Source organism: Saccopteryx bilineata, chromosome 9 (genome assembly GCF_036850765.1).
Source record: "Saccopteryx bilineata isolate mSacBil1 chromosome 9, mSacBil1_pri_phased_curated, whole genome shotgun sequence".
In the NCBI taxonomy this organism is placed as follows: Eukaryota; Metazoa; Chordata; class Mammalia; order Chiroptera; family Emballonuridae; genus Saccopteryx; species Saccopteryx bilineata.
The window spans coordinates 24,734,654-24,750,331 of NC_089498.1; the positions used below are offsets into that span (position 1 = coordinate 24,734,654).

Genomic DNA, 15,678 nt, shown 5'->3' on the forward strand with positions numbered 1-15,678 from the left:
AGCAATCAATGAACAACTAAGGTGTTGCAACGCGCAACAAAAAACTAATGTTTGATGCTTCTCATCTCTTCGTTCCTGTCTGTCTGTCCCTGTCTATCCCTCTGTCTGGCTCTGTCTCTGTAAAAAAAAACAAAAAAAAACAGCTGGTTAGATGGTTACAATATATTGATTTTAAGAATGTAAGAAAAAAGCCTGACCGGGCAGTGGCGCAGTGGATAGAGCGTTGGACTGGGATGCAGAAGACCCAGGTTTGAGATCTCGAGGTCTCCAGCTTGAGTGAGGGCTCATCTGGTTTGAGTAAAAGCTCACCAGCTTGAGCCCAACGTCCCTGGCTTGAGCAAGGGGTTACTCGGTCTGCTGAAGGCCCGTGTCAAGGCACATAAAAAAAAAAAAAAAAAAAAAGAATGTAAGAAAAAAGTCAAAATGTTCCAATATCCAAAAAATTATCTGTAACTGCCTAAATGACAAATTTATGCACACCTAATATCCTAATGAGTGATCTAAGAAAAACAAGAAAGCTTTTATCTCCCTAATAGAGATCTCTATTTCCCCAATAGAGATCTTTTAAAGGGTCTGGTATTCTTTATTCTGCACAGTATTGAGCCAGCCCTTTTCTGTTACCATAGACTTTCTTCAGGGAAGAAATTGGGTTAAGTATAAATTTTCTTGTTTTTCTTTAGATCACTTAGGATCTGAAGTGTGCACACATTTCTCATTTATGCACTTAAAGATAATTTCTTGGGTATTGGAACTTTTTTTTTTTCATTTACATTCATTTTCTCTACAGAACTCTTGACTTCCTTCTGTGGCGCTTTTTGCTTACTCCCAAGCACTCCATGCTTGCAAATAGCCTTCCTCCTGTTTCATTCCAAGTTAGTCACACTGGGACAATCAATACCTATGACAGACTGAGCTTCATTTTTTTCCTTTTCTTTTTTTTGTTTTCTTTAAATATTTCTCTACACCCTTGTTGACATAAGAAACATCCAAACTACCTGACCAGTGGTGGCACAGTGGATAAAGTGTTGACCTGTAGCACTGAGGTCACTGGTTCAAATCCCTGGACTTGCCCGGTCAAGGCACATACGGGAAGCAACTAATATGAGGTAATGCTTCCTGCTCCTCTAATCCCCCCTTTCTCTCTGCTCTCTCTAAAATGAATAAATAAAACCTAAAAAAAATAAAAAAGAAACACTAGACAATTTTTGTGTGTTTGAGCTCTGGCAGAGTAGGTCAGTTGGTTAGAGCATCGTCCTGATATGCCAAGGGTGTGAGTTCAATAAGAGTCAGCCAATGAATGCATAAACAAGTAAAACAATAAGTAAAACAACAAATTTATCTTTAATTCGTCCTCTTTCTCTAAAACCAATAAATAAATAAATAAATAAAACTTAAAAAGAAAGGTATTCCAGCCAAACTGATGACAATTACTACCAGGAAGCAAGATCTCAAATGCTCTGGAGAATAAGAGTTTTGCAGCTTATACATTTGGAATTAAGGGGAAACATAAGGAAGAATACATAAGGGTGGCAGAAAGCAATGTACAGGGTAGTTAACATTATGTGCTCGCTTGAGGATGGTTATACCTTCCTTCAAGGGGTCTGAAAAAGAGGCATTTCCAAGGTGTGTTAACCTATTGTAGATGCACAGAAACAATGGACAGGGCTTGCTTAAGGGAAAGATAAAACTTTTACTAACGTGACTATTCATCATGACCTGCCCAGTTAGGGATTTCTGTTCAGATCACCCTGTGAGGTTACTTTCTCTTAGATTTACCACAGCGCCCCTTTTTTGTCCACACTGTTTCTACTCTTTTATTTGGAAGTCAGTTACACCAGAGACTGGGTGATGCTCATAGACAGAACTGAGTCATAGAGAATGAATGAATGGAGAACATGTGAGAGGGATGTGTTGCAAAATGCAGACTTGGTCAACAAATACTTATTGACTATCCATTGTGTCCCAGCCCTGTGATGCATGCCAGGATAAAAGGTAAACGAAACAGGAGACCTTCCTTGGATTAGGGAGTTTCTAAAATCACCGGTTCTAACTGCATTATTCCATTTCTATGTATCTTTTCACCTTTTATTACACAATATTTTAAGGATCACATTTTAGCTAACGTAACTACTCATTTACTTAAGCCCAAAATAAGTTCTGATCTGCTGTCAGCAAAATATGAATTCAAAAATGCCCCAGGGCGTTGTTTATCCCCAAATACTAAAAATCCCCCAAATGTTAAGCTTCCTGATCTTAGGGGTCCTTGGAGGGAGAACCTCCTAAAGAACCGACAAAGCGTCCACCAGAGGGTGCTGTGGGGGCAAATTTGCGCTGGGAGGGGAGCTTGACCAATGACCCTCAAGAGGTAGGTAGGCGTCTTTAGTAATCTTCAGTCTTCCTTATGTTTCCTTCCCAACCGCCTTGAACCATCGCCGCCCCTCCCCCATAGGTGGTTCCCTCTGAATAATTAACCACTTGCAGGGACTTAAGGCTTTCTTTGAAAAGACGCCTAGCTTCTGTTTCTGACGCCCCGTGCATCAGGCCACTCAGGTCACAGGCCCGCGGGGGCTGGGTGGCTACGTGGGGGCCTCCGGGGCGTCAGCGGCCAAGCGCCGCAGGGGCGCCGAAGGGGTTAAGCCGGCGGGGGGGAAGGGGAGGGGGCGCGGGCCGCGCCTGCGCTCTGCCGCCCTCCATTGTCTCCTCGGCGGCGAGGAGCGCCGGCGAGCACAGCCCGGGACTAAGCGGGGCGGAGCGGCTGGCGGGGCCAGCAGCAGCTGGAGCGAGAGCGCGACGCGAACGGACCGCGGCTTCCCGAGCTCCGCCTGGCCGCCCAGCGCCGCAGCCCGCCCGAGGCCTGGAAGGATTCGGGCCGCCGTCCGTGGTCGCGGCGTCCTGAGGCGGGGGACACGTCCGGCGCCCCCAGTCCTCCTCCGCCTCCTCCTGTCCGGCCGGCGGCCTCCTCTTGCGCCTCCCCGCACCCGCCCGCCGCCTCCCTCCTTCCTTCCCTGCGGCTCCCCCGGCTTTCTGGAGCCCGGGGGCCGCCCGTGGCGCGCTGAGCCCGCGCGGGACTGCGCCTCTTTGGACCTTGAGGGGAAACATGCGCTTGGCTTGGATCGTTTCAAATTCTTAGTTTGAGATCCCCGCCCGCCTGCCTCTTCCGCCCCACGGGTTTTCTTTTCTTTTTCTTTTTTCCTTTTTTTTTTTGGTTTTTTGCCTCCCGATCTCCTTTTTGACTCCCTTCCCCTTTATGCTCGCCCAACCCTCCCCCCGCTGCTAAGAAGTGGGGGAGGGTCTCGGCCTCCAGGTTCCCGCCCCATCGGGGCCCGGGCGAGCATGGGGGGCAAGCAGAGCACGGCGGCCCGTTCCCGGGGCCCCTTTCCGGGGGTCTCCACTGATGACAGCGCCGTGCCTCCGCCGGGAGGGGCGCCCCACTTTGGGCACTACCGGGCGGGCGGCGGGGCCATGGGGCTGCGCAGCCGGTCGGTCAGCTCGGTGGCGGGCATGGGCATGGACCCCAGCACGGCTGGCGGGGTGCCCTTTGGCCTCTACACCTCCGCCTCCCGTGGGACCGGCGACTCCGAAAGGGCGCCTGGCGGCGGAGGGTCCACGTCGGATTCCACCTATGCCCAAGGCAATGGTTACCAGGAGACGGGCGGCGGTCACCATAGAGACGGGATGCTGTACCTAGGCTCCCGAGCCTCGCTGGCGGATGCTCTACCTCTGCACATCGCACCCAGGTGGTTCAGCTCGCACAGTGGTGAGTTGGCGGGTGGTGGAGGCCTGGAGGGTGGAGTGCAAAAGAGGGCGCGCCGTAGCGCCCTAAATTGGACGCGTGTGCGAAGGTTTGGATAGAGTGTGCGACGTGGATCTGTGTGTTGTCCCCTTGGTTCCCGAAGCCAAAGGACGAGTGGGAAACCCTCTAGAAAAGAGGCTTTCTGCGAGGCTGTGGAGCCGGGCGTTTTAAGGACTTCAGACGTTGGTTCACTTGTGGATGGGCAGAGTGAAGCCTGCCTATTGAAGCCCCACTTATTGTCATCACCATCCTCAAGAGAAGAGATCTGGCCTGGCTTATAGCAAGTCAGGCTCGGTGCTTTCTGTAACTGCAGCATTGTGCCTGCCTCACCCTTACCAGACAGAGATCCAATTTGACCCAGCGGTGTCTCACAAACAAAGAGTGTGAAAAGAAATAAAATTGGGGCCAAGTGGTGGTTGAATTTGGGCTTTCTCTCTAGCTGGGAGAGAGGGGTGCCCAGATTTCTACCCTGTTGAATTGTTTAAAATGAAGCAAATATCAGGCTGCTGGCATAGACAGGTGTGGCGTGCTGAATGGAGGCCCAGCCAGGGAGCCTCCCTTCCATGCTTTGCAGGACTAGGGCTCTGATCACCCGTGCTGCATGCAGTAGGCTTGGCTCAATGACTTTCACATCCCTCCATCTTTTTTTCTTCTCCTCCATGCTAAATGCTTGATCTTCCAGGTAATCTGTATCTTTTTGTAACCAAGAGGTGGGATTTTATTGCCAGGCTATTGGTAAATGATGGGAAGAGGAGGATTCAAAGAAGCTGGATGAATTCATGTGAACTTCTGGTGACAGGCCAGCGAAAAGCTAGAGGAGGATTTCCCAGGCTCTTACTGGTAGGAGCTTCTAGAGGAAAACAGGTCTGTCTGCTCAGCTTACTTGAGAAACCAGGTTAGGCTTCAAGAAAACTGGTCAAAAGGGGTGTGTGGCTGCTATTTACTAATTGGTCGTGTTTTTTTTAATAGTCTAGAATTTTTTTTCAATTTTATGAACTTTAATTTGTGAGATAGTGTGTGGGGTTTTTTTGGTGGGGGGGGAGGACTAGTGATTGATTACAAGTAACACTAGAAAGTGGCTTTTTAGTTGCTAGGATAATATTTTACTACCTGAATGAATAGGACTCTTGCTATCATTGGAGCTTGTCTGACTTGTATCAAACTCTGCCCTGAATCAGATACAAGGCTTGACTGCCTTTGACACTTTTAGACATTAGATTGTCTTTAGATATCTTGAAGTTAACTCTTTCTTATAAAATTTGGTCCAGAAAGAGTCAGGTGTATTTGTGAAATGATGTGGTTAAGTTTTAAAAATAACTATCAGTAGTATCTGTTTTTATTTTATTTGTTTAGTTTTTATTGATTTGTGAGAGAGAGGAACATCGATTTTGTTGTTCCACTTATTTATGCATTCATTGGTTGATTTCTTGTAGGTGCCATGACTGGCGATTGAACCTGCAACCTTGGCATATTGGGACAATGCTCTAACCAACTAAGCTCTTGGTCAGGGCAGTATCTCACTTTAAATCGAAAGACTATAAAGGTTTTCCGAAGTAACAGAATTTTATGTGTTATAAAACAAATTAATCTCATAGAGGCTTGTCTGAGAAAGGAGTTTCCTGTTTGCTAAAATTTCTTGTCATTTACTAGAAACTTCTTTTTCCTCACTCCATCACCAGATTTCATGCTGGAATACTAAGCTTGCAATTGGATTTCTCAGCTGTGAAATCTTAATATTTTTTTCTCATCCAATTGTGAGGATTGGAAGAGCCACTGAACCATAGGAATACAGGCAAAGTGGGAGCATATCAATCCCTTAAGGGATTAATGTTTTACTTATTTATTTTCTGAGAGAGAGAGAAACACATTCACCTGTTGTTTCACCTATTTATGGATTTGTTGGTTGATTCTTGTGTGTGTCTCGACCAGGAATCGAACCCACAACCTTAGCATATTGAGACAATGCTCTAACCAACTGAGCTACCTAGCCAGGGCTAGGGTTTATAAGGCATGCGTTGGGATCTGCTCTTAATGTTCTGGGTAATAACTTTTTTTATAGGACCATCTTTCCTTTTGCTAGACATTAAGCATATCTGGCCCTGCTCACTAAATACCCTCAGGAACTTCTAAATACTCTTAATTTCTTTTTTTATTTTTTTTATTTTATTTTTTTTTATTCAGTGAGAGGAGGGGAGGCAGAAACAGACTCCTGCATGCGCTTGGACCCAGATCCACCCAGCAAGCCCAGTAGGGAGCGATGCTCTGCCCATCTGGGGCATTGCTCCATTGCTCAGCATAGGAGCTCTTTTTAGTACTTGAGGTGGAGGCCATGGAGCCATTCTCCGTGCCTGGGGCCAACTCACTCCAATTGAGCTATGGCTGCAGGAGGGGAAGAGAAGGAGAGGGGAGGAGAGAGAGAGAGAGAGAGAGAGAAAGAGAGAAAGAAAGAGAGAAAGAGAAAGAGAGAGAAGCGATAGGGGGAGGGGTGGAGAAGCAGATGAGTGCTTCTTCTGTGTGCCCTGACTGGGAATTGAACCTGGGCCATCCATATGCCAGGCTGATGCTCTACGCAAAGCCAACCAGCCAGGGCCTCCAAATACTCTTTTTTTTTTTTTTTTAAAGATTTTATTTATTCAGTTTAGAGAGGAGAAAGAGAGAGAGAGAGAGAGAATGAGGGAGGAGCAGGAAGCATGAACTCCCATATGTGCCTTGACCAGGCAATCCCAGGGCTATAAACCCACAACCTTAGTGTTCAGGTTGACGCTTTATCCAATGTACCAGCACTTTTTTTTTTTAAGCACCTTTTTTTTTTTTTTTTTTACAGAGACAGAGAGAGTCAGAGAGAGGGATAGATAGGGACAGACAGACAGGCACGGAGAGAGATGAGAAGTATCAATCATTAGTTTTTCGTGCGACACCTTAGTTGTTCATTGATTGCTTTCTCATACGTGCCTTGACCATGGGCCTACAGCAGACCGATTAACCCCTTGCTCAAGCCAGCGACCTTGGGTCCAAGCTGGTGAGCTTTGCTCAAACCAGATGAGCCCTTGCTCAAGCTGGCGACCTCAGGATCTCGAACCTGGGTCCCTCCACATCCCAGTCCGACACTCTATCCACTGCGCCACCACCTGGTCAGGCTCCAAATATTGTTGATGGGGGTATGGGAGGTACCATCTGGATTGAGAACCATTGGTGTAAGAATTCATTTTTTTAAAATTCAAATAAACTAATTAGTTTTTCCTGTACAGTTTATTTGAGATGAATCTTTATATTTCCATTCTTCTGCAGTGGTGGTTCCATCTCCCTTTCTGGAACAGGTCCTGGATCTTCCTTCCAGGACATCCTTTTCCTCTTTTGTTCATTGTTATGAGAAGAGAAACTCATTTCTATTTTGGAACCTTTGAATAAGGTCCAAGCAGTTTTTGTTCTTGTGTCGTAAAGCATAAGGGTAAAGATTTCAATGCAGTTAACCAGTTACTTGGAAGTTGATGTGATGCTCTTGCTTGTGTTTTCAAGGTGCTTTGGAACTCTTCAAGGGCACAGAATATAGTTGTCAGTGTGCAGGAGGCTTCCTTGAAGGGAGTGAGCTGCTGTTGTATCAGGAGGTGGGATCCTGGGGTCCCAGTTCCTCTAAGTAGCTGTGACCTTGGGTGAGACACATTCCCTTGAGCCTCATCTTTGTTATTTTTATTTATTTATTTATTTATTTATTTTTCATCTTTGTTATTTTTAATATGTATGTAGAGAGAGACAGAGAGGAAGAGCAAGAGAGAGAGCATTCATTTATTATTTCACTTAATTGTGTGTTCATTGGTTGCTTCCCGTATGTGTCCTGACCAGGGATTGAACCTATAACCTTGGTGTTTCAGGACAACGCTCTAACCAACTGAGCTAACCAGCCAGGGCTCATCTTTGTTATTTTTAAAATAGACGTGTAATCTTCTGCAGCCAGCCTTGTAAGGTTATTCCTCAACTCTTGTAAGGATTCGCAGCAGTCACATATGTCTTCTTTTTTGGTTCCTACACTTTCTTGGGCTGTGACCCTTGCTAACCCTGTTCCCTAAGCCTGGAATGCTTTTCCTTACTTCTGTACATGGATAGCTCTTCCTGACCCCTTATGGCTCTACTTAAATATCTTTTCAGACCACTCTTAAAAATTGGCTTCCTCCAGTCACTCATTTGTTTCCTTAACAGCCCTTATACTTTGTATTTTATTTATCCATTTACTTTTTAAAATTAATTAATTCATTCATTCATTTTAGAGCGGAGAGGGAGAGACAGAGAGAGAGAAGGGGGGGGAGGAGCTGGAAGCATCAACTCCCATATGTGCCTTGACCAGGCAAGCCCAGGGTTTTGAACCAGCGACCTCAGCATTTCCAGGTCGACGCTTTATCCACTGTGCCACCACAGGTCAGGCTATCCATTTAATTTTTTTAAATTTTTTTTTTTACTTTTTCTGTTTAGTTTGACCAAATGTTAAGGTCCATGAGAGCATAGTTGTGCCTTTTTTTTTTTTAATTTTTATTTATTTATTTATTTTTACAGAGACAGAGAGTGAGTCTCAGAGAGAAGGATAGACAGGGACAGACACACAGGAACGAAGAGAGATGAGAAGCATTAATCATTAGCTTTTCATTGCGCGTTGCAACACCTTAGTTGTTCATTGATTGCTTTCTCATATGTGCCTTGACTGCGGGCCTTCAGCAGGCCGAGCATCCCCTTGCTGGAGCCAGCGACCTTGGGTTCAAGCTGGTGAGCTCTTGCTCAAACCAGATGAGCCTACGCTCAAGCTGGCAACCTCAGGGTCTCGAACCTGGGTCCTCCGCATCCCAGTCCAACGCTCTATCCACTGCGCCACCGCCTGGTCAGGCCATAGTTGTGCCTTTTAATCACTTGTAATTCTTATACCATGTGTGGTTGGCACAAATATTTGTTGAGTGACTGAATTTGAGTGCCCTGTGCCCATCACCTCATTTAATCATCACTAACTCTATGAGGTAACTCACATTTTACAGGTGAGGAAACTGAGGTTTAGGGAGAGGTTAAGGAACCTACAAAAGTCAGCTAATAAGTGGTGGAGCTGGGATTAGAATGCAGGTTCAGCCTGAGTCAGGACCTGAGTTCTTTTTTTTTTTTTTTTCCCTTCATTTTTCTGAAGCTGGAAACGGGGAGGCAGTCAGACAGACTCCTGCATGCGCCCGACCGGGATCCACCCGGCATGCCCACCAGGGGGCGATGCTCTGCCCATCCGGGGCATCGCTCTGTTGCATCCAGAGCCATCTTAGTACCTGAGGCAGAGGCCACAGAGCCATCCTCAGCGCCCAGGCCATCTTTGCTCCAATGGAGCCTTGGCTGAGGGAGGGGAAGAGAGAGACAGAGAGGAAGGAGAAGGGGAGGGGTGGAGAAGCAGATGGGCACTTCTCCTATGTGCCCTGGCCGGGAATCAAACCTGAGACTCTTGCACACCAGGCCAACGCTCTACCACTGAGCCAACCGGCCAGGGCCAGCACCTGAGTTCTTAATTATTACACTGTACTGCCTCCCATTTTAAAATATAAGGAAGCTGATAGGGTCCTGGAAATTGCCCTGGCCTCTGAATCAGAAAACTATGCTCATCTCCTGATTGGGCTACTAATTAACTGCCTACTTGTGGCCTTGGGCAGGTGAGTCATTTAGCTTCCTAGTCACCATTCCTTCATCTGTACCTTGTTGAGTGTCCTGAGATACCGTTTGGAAAAGCCAAATTTAAAAAAAACAAAAAGAAGAAGAAAAATGCCAAATAATGTATGAATGGAAAGTGGTGTTCCTTTAGGGACATTTCTCCTATAGTTCTCTGCCTCCTTTTATCTCAGAATTTGTTGGGCATTGAGATTTAGAACTGTGTGAACTGTTTCCCCAAAATGGAAGTTCTACACTAAAATCTGACCTACATTGATGGGCTGTTCATAATAGTGAATGCCATTCAGAAGAGCTGCTTTATAGGATCGAAGTGAGATAGTCCATTCCTTTCCACATTAAAATGTAAGTTTTGCTGTAAGGTGTTTAACTACTAATAGTATCCTGTTTATCTCAGAATAAAGATTTCTAGATATAGGGGAAAAACTTATAGGGTCTATGTTGGACGGAAGAGGTTGCCTGTTTTCTGGGTTCTTCTATAAAATGGTTGGTCATTTAGGGTTTCACTCCAGCTTGTTAGTCATAAGTATGTATACACATATATATTCAGAAAAAGCTAAACTATTCTTTGTCACCAAGCCATCAACTGGGGCTGATAGAAGGTGACTTCATAAGTCTTTAAACATGTTAGCAGGGTATCTCATGGATTCTATTTTACTGTCACCCTAAGGTTCTCAAGTGATTTAATTTTCTCTATTCTTAAATAATCAGAGAGAGTTGTCAACTCCATTGGAGTGGATCAGAAAGCTTTTTGTGCCTCACCATAGGTGTGCTAGAGGTAATGGTCCTTCACATGGTTTCTGGAGAAGGAAAAGCATTCTGTGGTCTCCAAAGAGCATGATAGGTTCTATTCTTTTGTTTTTTTAAACTTTTTTTTTTTTACTTTTATTTTTATTTTTTTCTGAAGTGAGAAGCTGGGGGAGGCGGACAGACTCCTGCATGTGCCCGACCCGACCTGTGTCCACCCGCGTGCCTACCAGGGGGCGATGCTCGGCCTATCTGGGGTGTTGCTCTGTTGCAAACTGAGCCATTCCAGCGCCTGAGGCAGAGGCCATGGAGCCCTCCTCAGGGCCTGGGCCAACTTTGCTCCAATGGAGCCTTGGCTGCGGGAGGGGAAGAGAGAGACAGAGAGGAAGGAGAGGGGGAGGGGTGGAGAAGCAGATGGGCGCTTCTCCTGTGTGCTCTGGCTGGGAATCAAACCCAGACTTCCACACATCAGGCTGATGCTCTACCACTGAGCTAACCGGCCAGGACCTAAACCTTTTAAAAAAAATTGATTTCAAAGAGGCAGGAAGGGAGAGACAGAAACATTGATCTGTTACTGTATGTGCCCTGACCTGGGAGCAAACCACAACCTCTGTTTCGGGATGATGCTCTAACCAACTGAACTATCTGGTCAGGGCAAGTTCTATTTTTTTTTTTTTTTTGTATTTTTCTGAAGCTGGAAACGGGGAGAGATAGTCAGACAGACTCCCGCATGCGCCAGACCGGGATCCACCGGGCCGCCCACCAGGGGCAGGCTCTGCCCCTGGGGGCGTCGCTCTGCTGCACCAGAGCCACTCTAGCGCCTAGGGCAGAGGCCAAGGAGACATCCCCAGAGCCCAGGCTGGGCCATCTTTGCTCCAATGGAGCCTTGGCTGCGGGAGGGGAACAGAGAGACAGAGAGGAAGGGGGGGAGGGGTGGAGAAGCAAATGGGCGCTTCTCCTATGTGCGCTGGCCGGAAATCGAACCCGGGTCTCCCGCACGCCAGGCCGACGCTCTACCGCTGAGCCAACTGGCCAGGGCCGCAAGTTCTATTCTTAATGAAAACTTTTTTTAAAGAAGAGTTTTCAGTTCTCTATTAATCATGAGGACTTATTTTCTATAAAATAAAGAATTTGGCCCTAGCTGGGTGGCTCAGAGGATAAAATGTCATTCTGGCGAACCAAGGTTTTGGGATCAATCCCTGACCAGGGCACATAGGAGAAGCAACCAATGAGTGCACAACTAAATGGAACAACTAAGTGGAATGACGAGTTGATGCTCCTCTCTCACTCTCTTCTGCTCTCTCTCTTTCTCAATCTCTCTTTCTCCCTAATCAATGGATAATTTTAAAAAATAAAAGAAGTTCCCTCAGGAGAGGATAATTTCTTGAAGGTCACAATTTACTCTCATTCATTGAGGTTTGAAAGGTATTGCAAGAAATAAAAATTTCACTCTTACAAAGTCTTTGTTTTATGGGATGTGTACGTTTTGCTACTTAACAAAGACACACCCCAAATATGTCACAAGGAGTACTTTGAGCCAGGCTACTCTTTTTTCTTCCTTCTTCTTTTCCAGGTGAAAGGAGGGGAGATAGATTCCTGCATACACCCCAACCAGGATCCACCCAACTACCCCCATCTGGAGCCAATGTTCTGCCCATCTGGGGCAATGCTCTCAACTGAGTTATTTTTTTAGCACCTGAGGTGAAGGCTCCTTGGAGCTATCTTCAATGCCCCGGGCTCTTGTGCTGGAACCAGTCAAGCCACGGCTGTGGGAAGAAAGAGAGGGAGAGAGGAGGGGGAGGGGTGGAGACGCAGATGGTCATTTCTCCTGTGTGCCCTGCCTGTAAATCGAACCTGAAACATCCACATGCCAGGCTGACACTCTGCCACTGAGCCAGTGGGCCAGGGCCAACCCAGGCCACTCTTAACTGAAGAAATCCAACTCTAATTCCTTTTGGGAAAAGGAACATGACTGTTTCAAAATTGGAAGAAACTTTATAAGGAAGTGGTGGTCACTGAAATATGTCCTGTTTCTACTAAGCCTTAAGTAAGGGTGTTTTAATGACAGTGGGTCATTGAGGTTGTGGTACTAGAATCTTGAAGTTAACCCAAAACCTAAATCCTAATCCTAGTCTTTAGGAGTGATAGATGAGTATAAATTTCCATCTGTTTCTTTTCCAAGCTTTGTGGGTGCATCTAAATCAATTGGTTTCTAGTGATTACTGTGGGTATGAGTATGAGAAGAGACTTTGTGGATCCAGCACTTCTTAATCTTCACTTCTTATTAGTATACAGATTTATTTTCATTTTTTAATTTTAATTTTTTTTTACTTATTCATTTTAGAAAGGAGAGAGAGAGGGAGAGGAGAGACAGAGAGAGAGAAGGTGGGGAGGAGCTGGAGGCATCAACTCCCATATGTGCCTTGACCAGGCAAGCCCAGGGTTTCGAACCAGCGACCTCAGCATTTCCAGGTGGACGCTTTATCCACTGCGCCACCACAGGTCAGGCCTAATTTTAATATTTTTTAGTGAGAGAAGGAGAGGCAGAGAGATAGACTCCCACGTGTGCCCCAACTGGGATCCACCTGGCAAGCCCACTAGGGGGCAATGCTCTGCACATCTGGGGCCCTTGCTCCGTTGCTCAGCAACTGAGCCATTTTTTAGCACCTGAAGTGGAGGCCAGGAAGCCATTGTTAGTGCATGAGGCCAACTCGATCGAACCAATTGAGTCATGGCTGCAGGAGGGGAAGAGAGAGAGCGAAAGAGAGAAGCAAGAAAGAGACGTGAGAGGGGGAGGAGTAAAGAAGCAGATAGGTGCTTCTTCTGTGTGCCTGACTGGGAATCAAACCTGAGACATACACATGCCGGGCTGATGCTCTACCACTGAGCCAACAGGCCAGGCCCTACACAGGTTTATTTTTATTTTATTTTATTTATTTTTTGACACAGAGAGAGAGAGAGAGAGAGAGAGAGAGAGAGAGAAGGACAGACAGACAGGAAGGGAGAGAGATGAGAAGCATCAATTCTTTGTTGTATCTCCTTAGTTGTTCAGTGATTACTTTATCATATATGCCTTGATGGAGAAGGGCTACAGTGGAGTGAGTGACCCCTTGTTCAAACCAGTGACCTTGGGCTCAAGCCAGCAATCTTTGGGTTTAAGCCAGTAACCATGGGGTGATATGTATGATCCCACGTTCAAGCCAGTGACCCCTCGCTTAAGCTGTGAGCCTCCAGTCAAGTCGGATGAGCCCGCACTCAAGCCAGCGACCTCGACGTTTCGAACCTGGGTCCTCCGCATCCTAGTCTGATGCTGAATCCACTGCTCCACCTCCTGGTCAGGCTGCAGGTTTATTTTTAAATCTAGTGACTGAGTTCCTGATTTTGATAAGGGGTAAGTTGTGGGCGTGAATGAATAACTTGAAGACCAATCCTCAAATATGAAGCAAATAAAGAACCAAGTTTAATCTTAAAGCAGCAGCTAGGAGTTTCTAGACTGATAAGATGGTTTACCTTGAGCTCTCCCAAGAGTTGTTAGAATTGAGTGTACAACCTCCCTCTTTTGGGAATAAATAAGAAGGGTGCATTCACTGGGATCCCTGAAAATGCCAAGCTAGAGGAGACATGGGAAGAATTTCTAGTGCACTCTTTGATCTATATAATAAGGAAGCAGATACAAACAAGAGTTCTTTCTATGAATGGTTCAGAGGGTTTTCAAACTTCTCTCTGCCCAGTATTCTCTAGGGGGCTTGTTAACAATGCATTCACTCCCAGAATTCGGTAGAGCTAAGGAGAGACCCAAGAATCTGAATTTGCAAATGACTGAAGATGTAGTCAGAAGACCATCTATATCTGAACTTCAACTCTACCACAAATACAGCTTTTCTCTCCCCATACAGAGAAATGACTGATTTTTTAGGTGTATGCATTAGCATTATTATTATTTTTTATTAATTTTAGAGAGGAGAGGGAGAGACAGAGAGAGAGAGGAGAGACAGAGAGAGAGAGAAGGGGGGGAGGAGCTGGAAGCATCAACTCCCATATGACCAGGCAAGCCCAGGGTTTTAAACTGGTGACCTCAGCGGAATTTCCAGGTTGACGCTTTATCGACTGCGCCACCACAGGTCAGGCTGCATTATTTTTTTTAAAGATTTTATTTATTGATTTTACAGAGAGAGGAGAGAGAGGGATGGAAGGTGAGAAGTATCAACTCATGGTTGCTTCATCCTAGTTGTCCATTGATTGTCGTATGTACCTTGACCAGGTAGCCCAGGGTTTTGAACCTGTGGCCTCAGCATTTCCATGTCGAAGCTCTATCCACTGTGCCACCTCAGGCCAGGCAACATTATTTTCAATATTACTAAACCAAGCAGATCTTTCCCAAACAGGATTCATACAAATCTTTTCTTTTTTTTTTTTCTTTTTTTGAGAGAGAGAGAGAGTCAGGAACACTGAGCTGCTCCTGTATGTGTCCTGACCAGGGAATCGAACCAGCAACCTCTGCACTCCGAATTGATGCTCCAACCAACCAAGCTAACCAAGCTATCCAGCCAGGGCTTAATTTTTATTGATTTTTAGAAAAATAGAGAGAGGAAAGGGGGGGGGGGTGGAGAAGGGAAGAATTTTTTGTTCCACTCAGTCATGTGCTTTTTGGTTGCTTCCTATGTGTGCCCTAATGGGGGATTGAACCCGCAACCTTGTTGTTGAGTGACGATGCTGTTAACTGACTGAGCTAACCGGCCAGGGCCCATACAAATATTTTCATTTGCTCCCAGAAGGTAGATTCACCCAGCAAGAGCATTGTTCATTATTTGACTTTTTTTTTTTTTTTTACATGGAGCTAAGCGTTTTCCCCCTGCCCATAGGCCCAAGCCAATCTGAGAATTGAAGTTGCTCCAACAGAAGTTAATTGTGGCAATTTCCCCTTGTCTTCTGTGCTCGTCTTCCCATGATTCTTCTAGTGTGCAGCTGCCTTTAGCTTCTTGTGCTACAGAGGGGCTTATTACCCTTTTCTATGTTGCAACCTACAGCTGGGCAAGTCAAAATCTTAGGATGAATCCAGACTTTAAATGGACAAAATACCTTTTTCCTTTTTTCTTACTGACTCAAAGTGTGAGACTTTTGTGTATGTGTGTGGAAATTTGTTGACCTAAGACATTCATTTTTTTCAACTGCTCTTTGCCTCTAGTATTCTGACCTGTGTTTAGGGGCTGTGACTATATATAACATTACTTACTTTGTTCTTCCTGTTGAAGTAATAACATCCAAACCTGTAAAGAATTTTTGTTTTTGTTTTTATTTATTTTTCTTGTAGAGAGTTTTTATAAAAATTTGAGTCAAACAGAAGATAACACCTGGAAGCAATTTCTCCACAGACTGAGATAAATGCTTCTGAGAGATGACAGTTTGAAGCTTCTTTTATACATTTGGAATTGAGGGATCCTTAAGGAAGGCTGCCTGAAGGT

General features: G+C 45.6%; 1 protein-coding gene across 4 annotated transcripts in view; it reads left to right on the forward strand.

The window, feature by feature from the left end:
* Positions 1 to 2,664: 2,664 nt before the first annotated feature.
* ZNRF1 (zinc and ring finger 1) overlaps positions 2,665 to 15,678 on the forward strand; it is a 121,070-nt gene continuing 108,056 nt past the window's right edge. For 2 of the 4 annotated variants that reach the window (XM_066244092.1, XM_066244093.1), the window contains exon 1: positions 2,665 to 3,757. In XM_066244092.1, the coding sequence (XP_066100189.1) occupies positions 3,334 to 3,757 (424 nt within the window). In that variant the 5' untranslated portion in view covers positions 2,665 to 3,333. The remainder of the gene's footprint in view (positions 3,758 to 15,678) is intronic. The other 2 variants (XM_066244091.1, XM_066244090.1) reach the window with 2 other exon arrangements.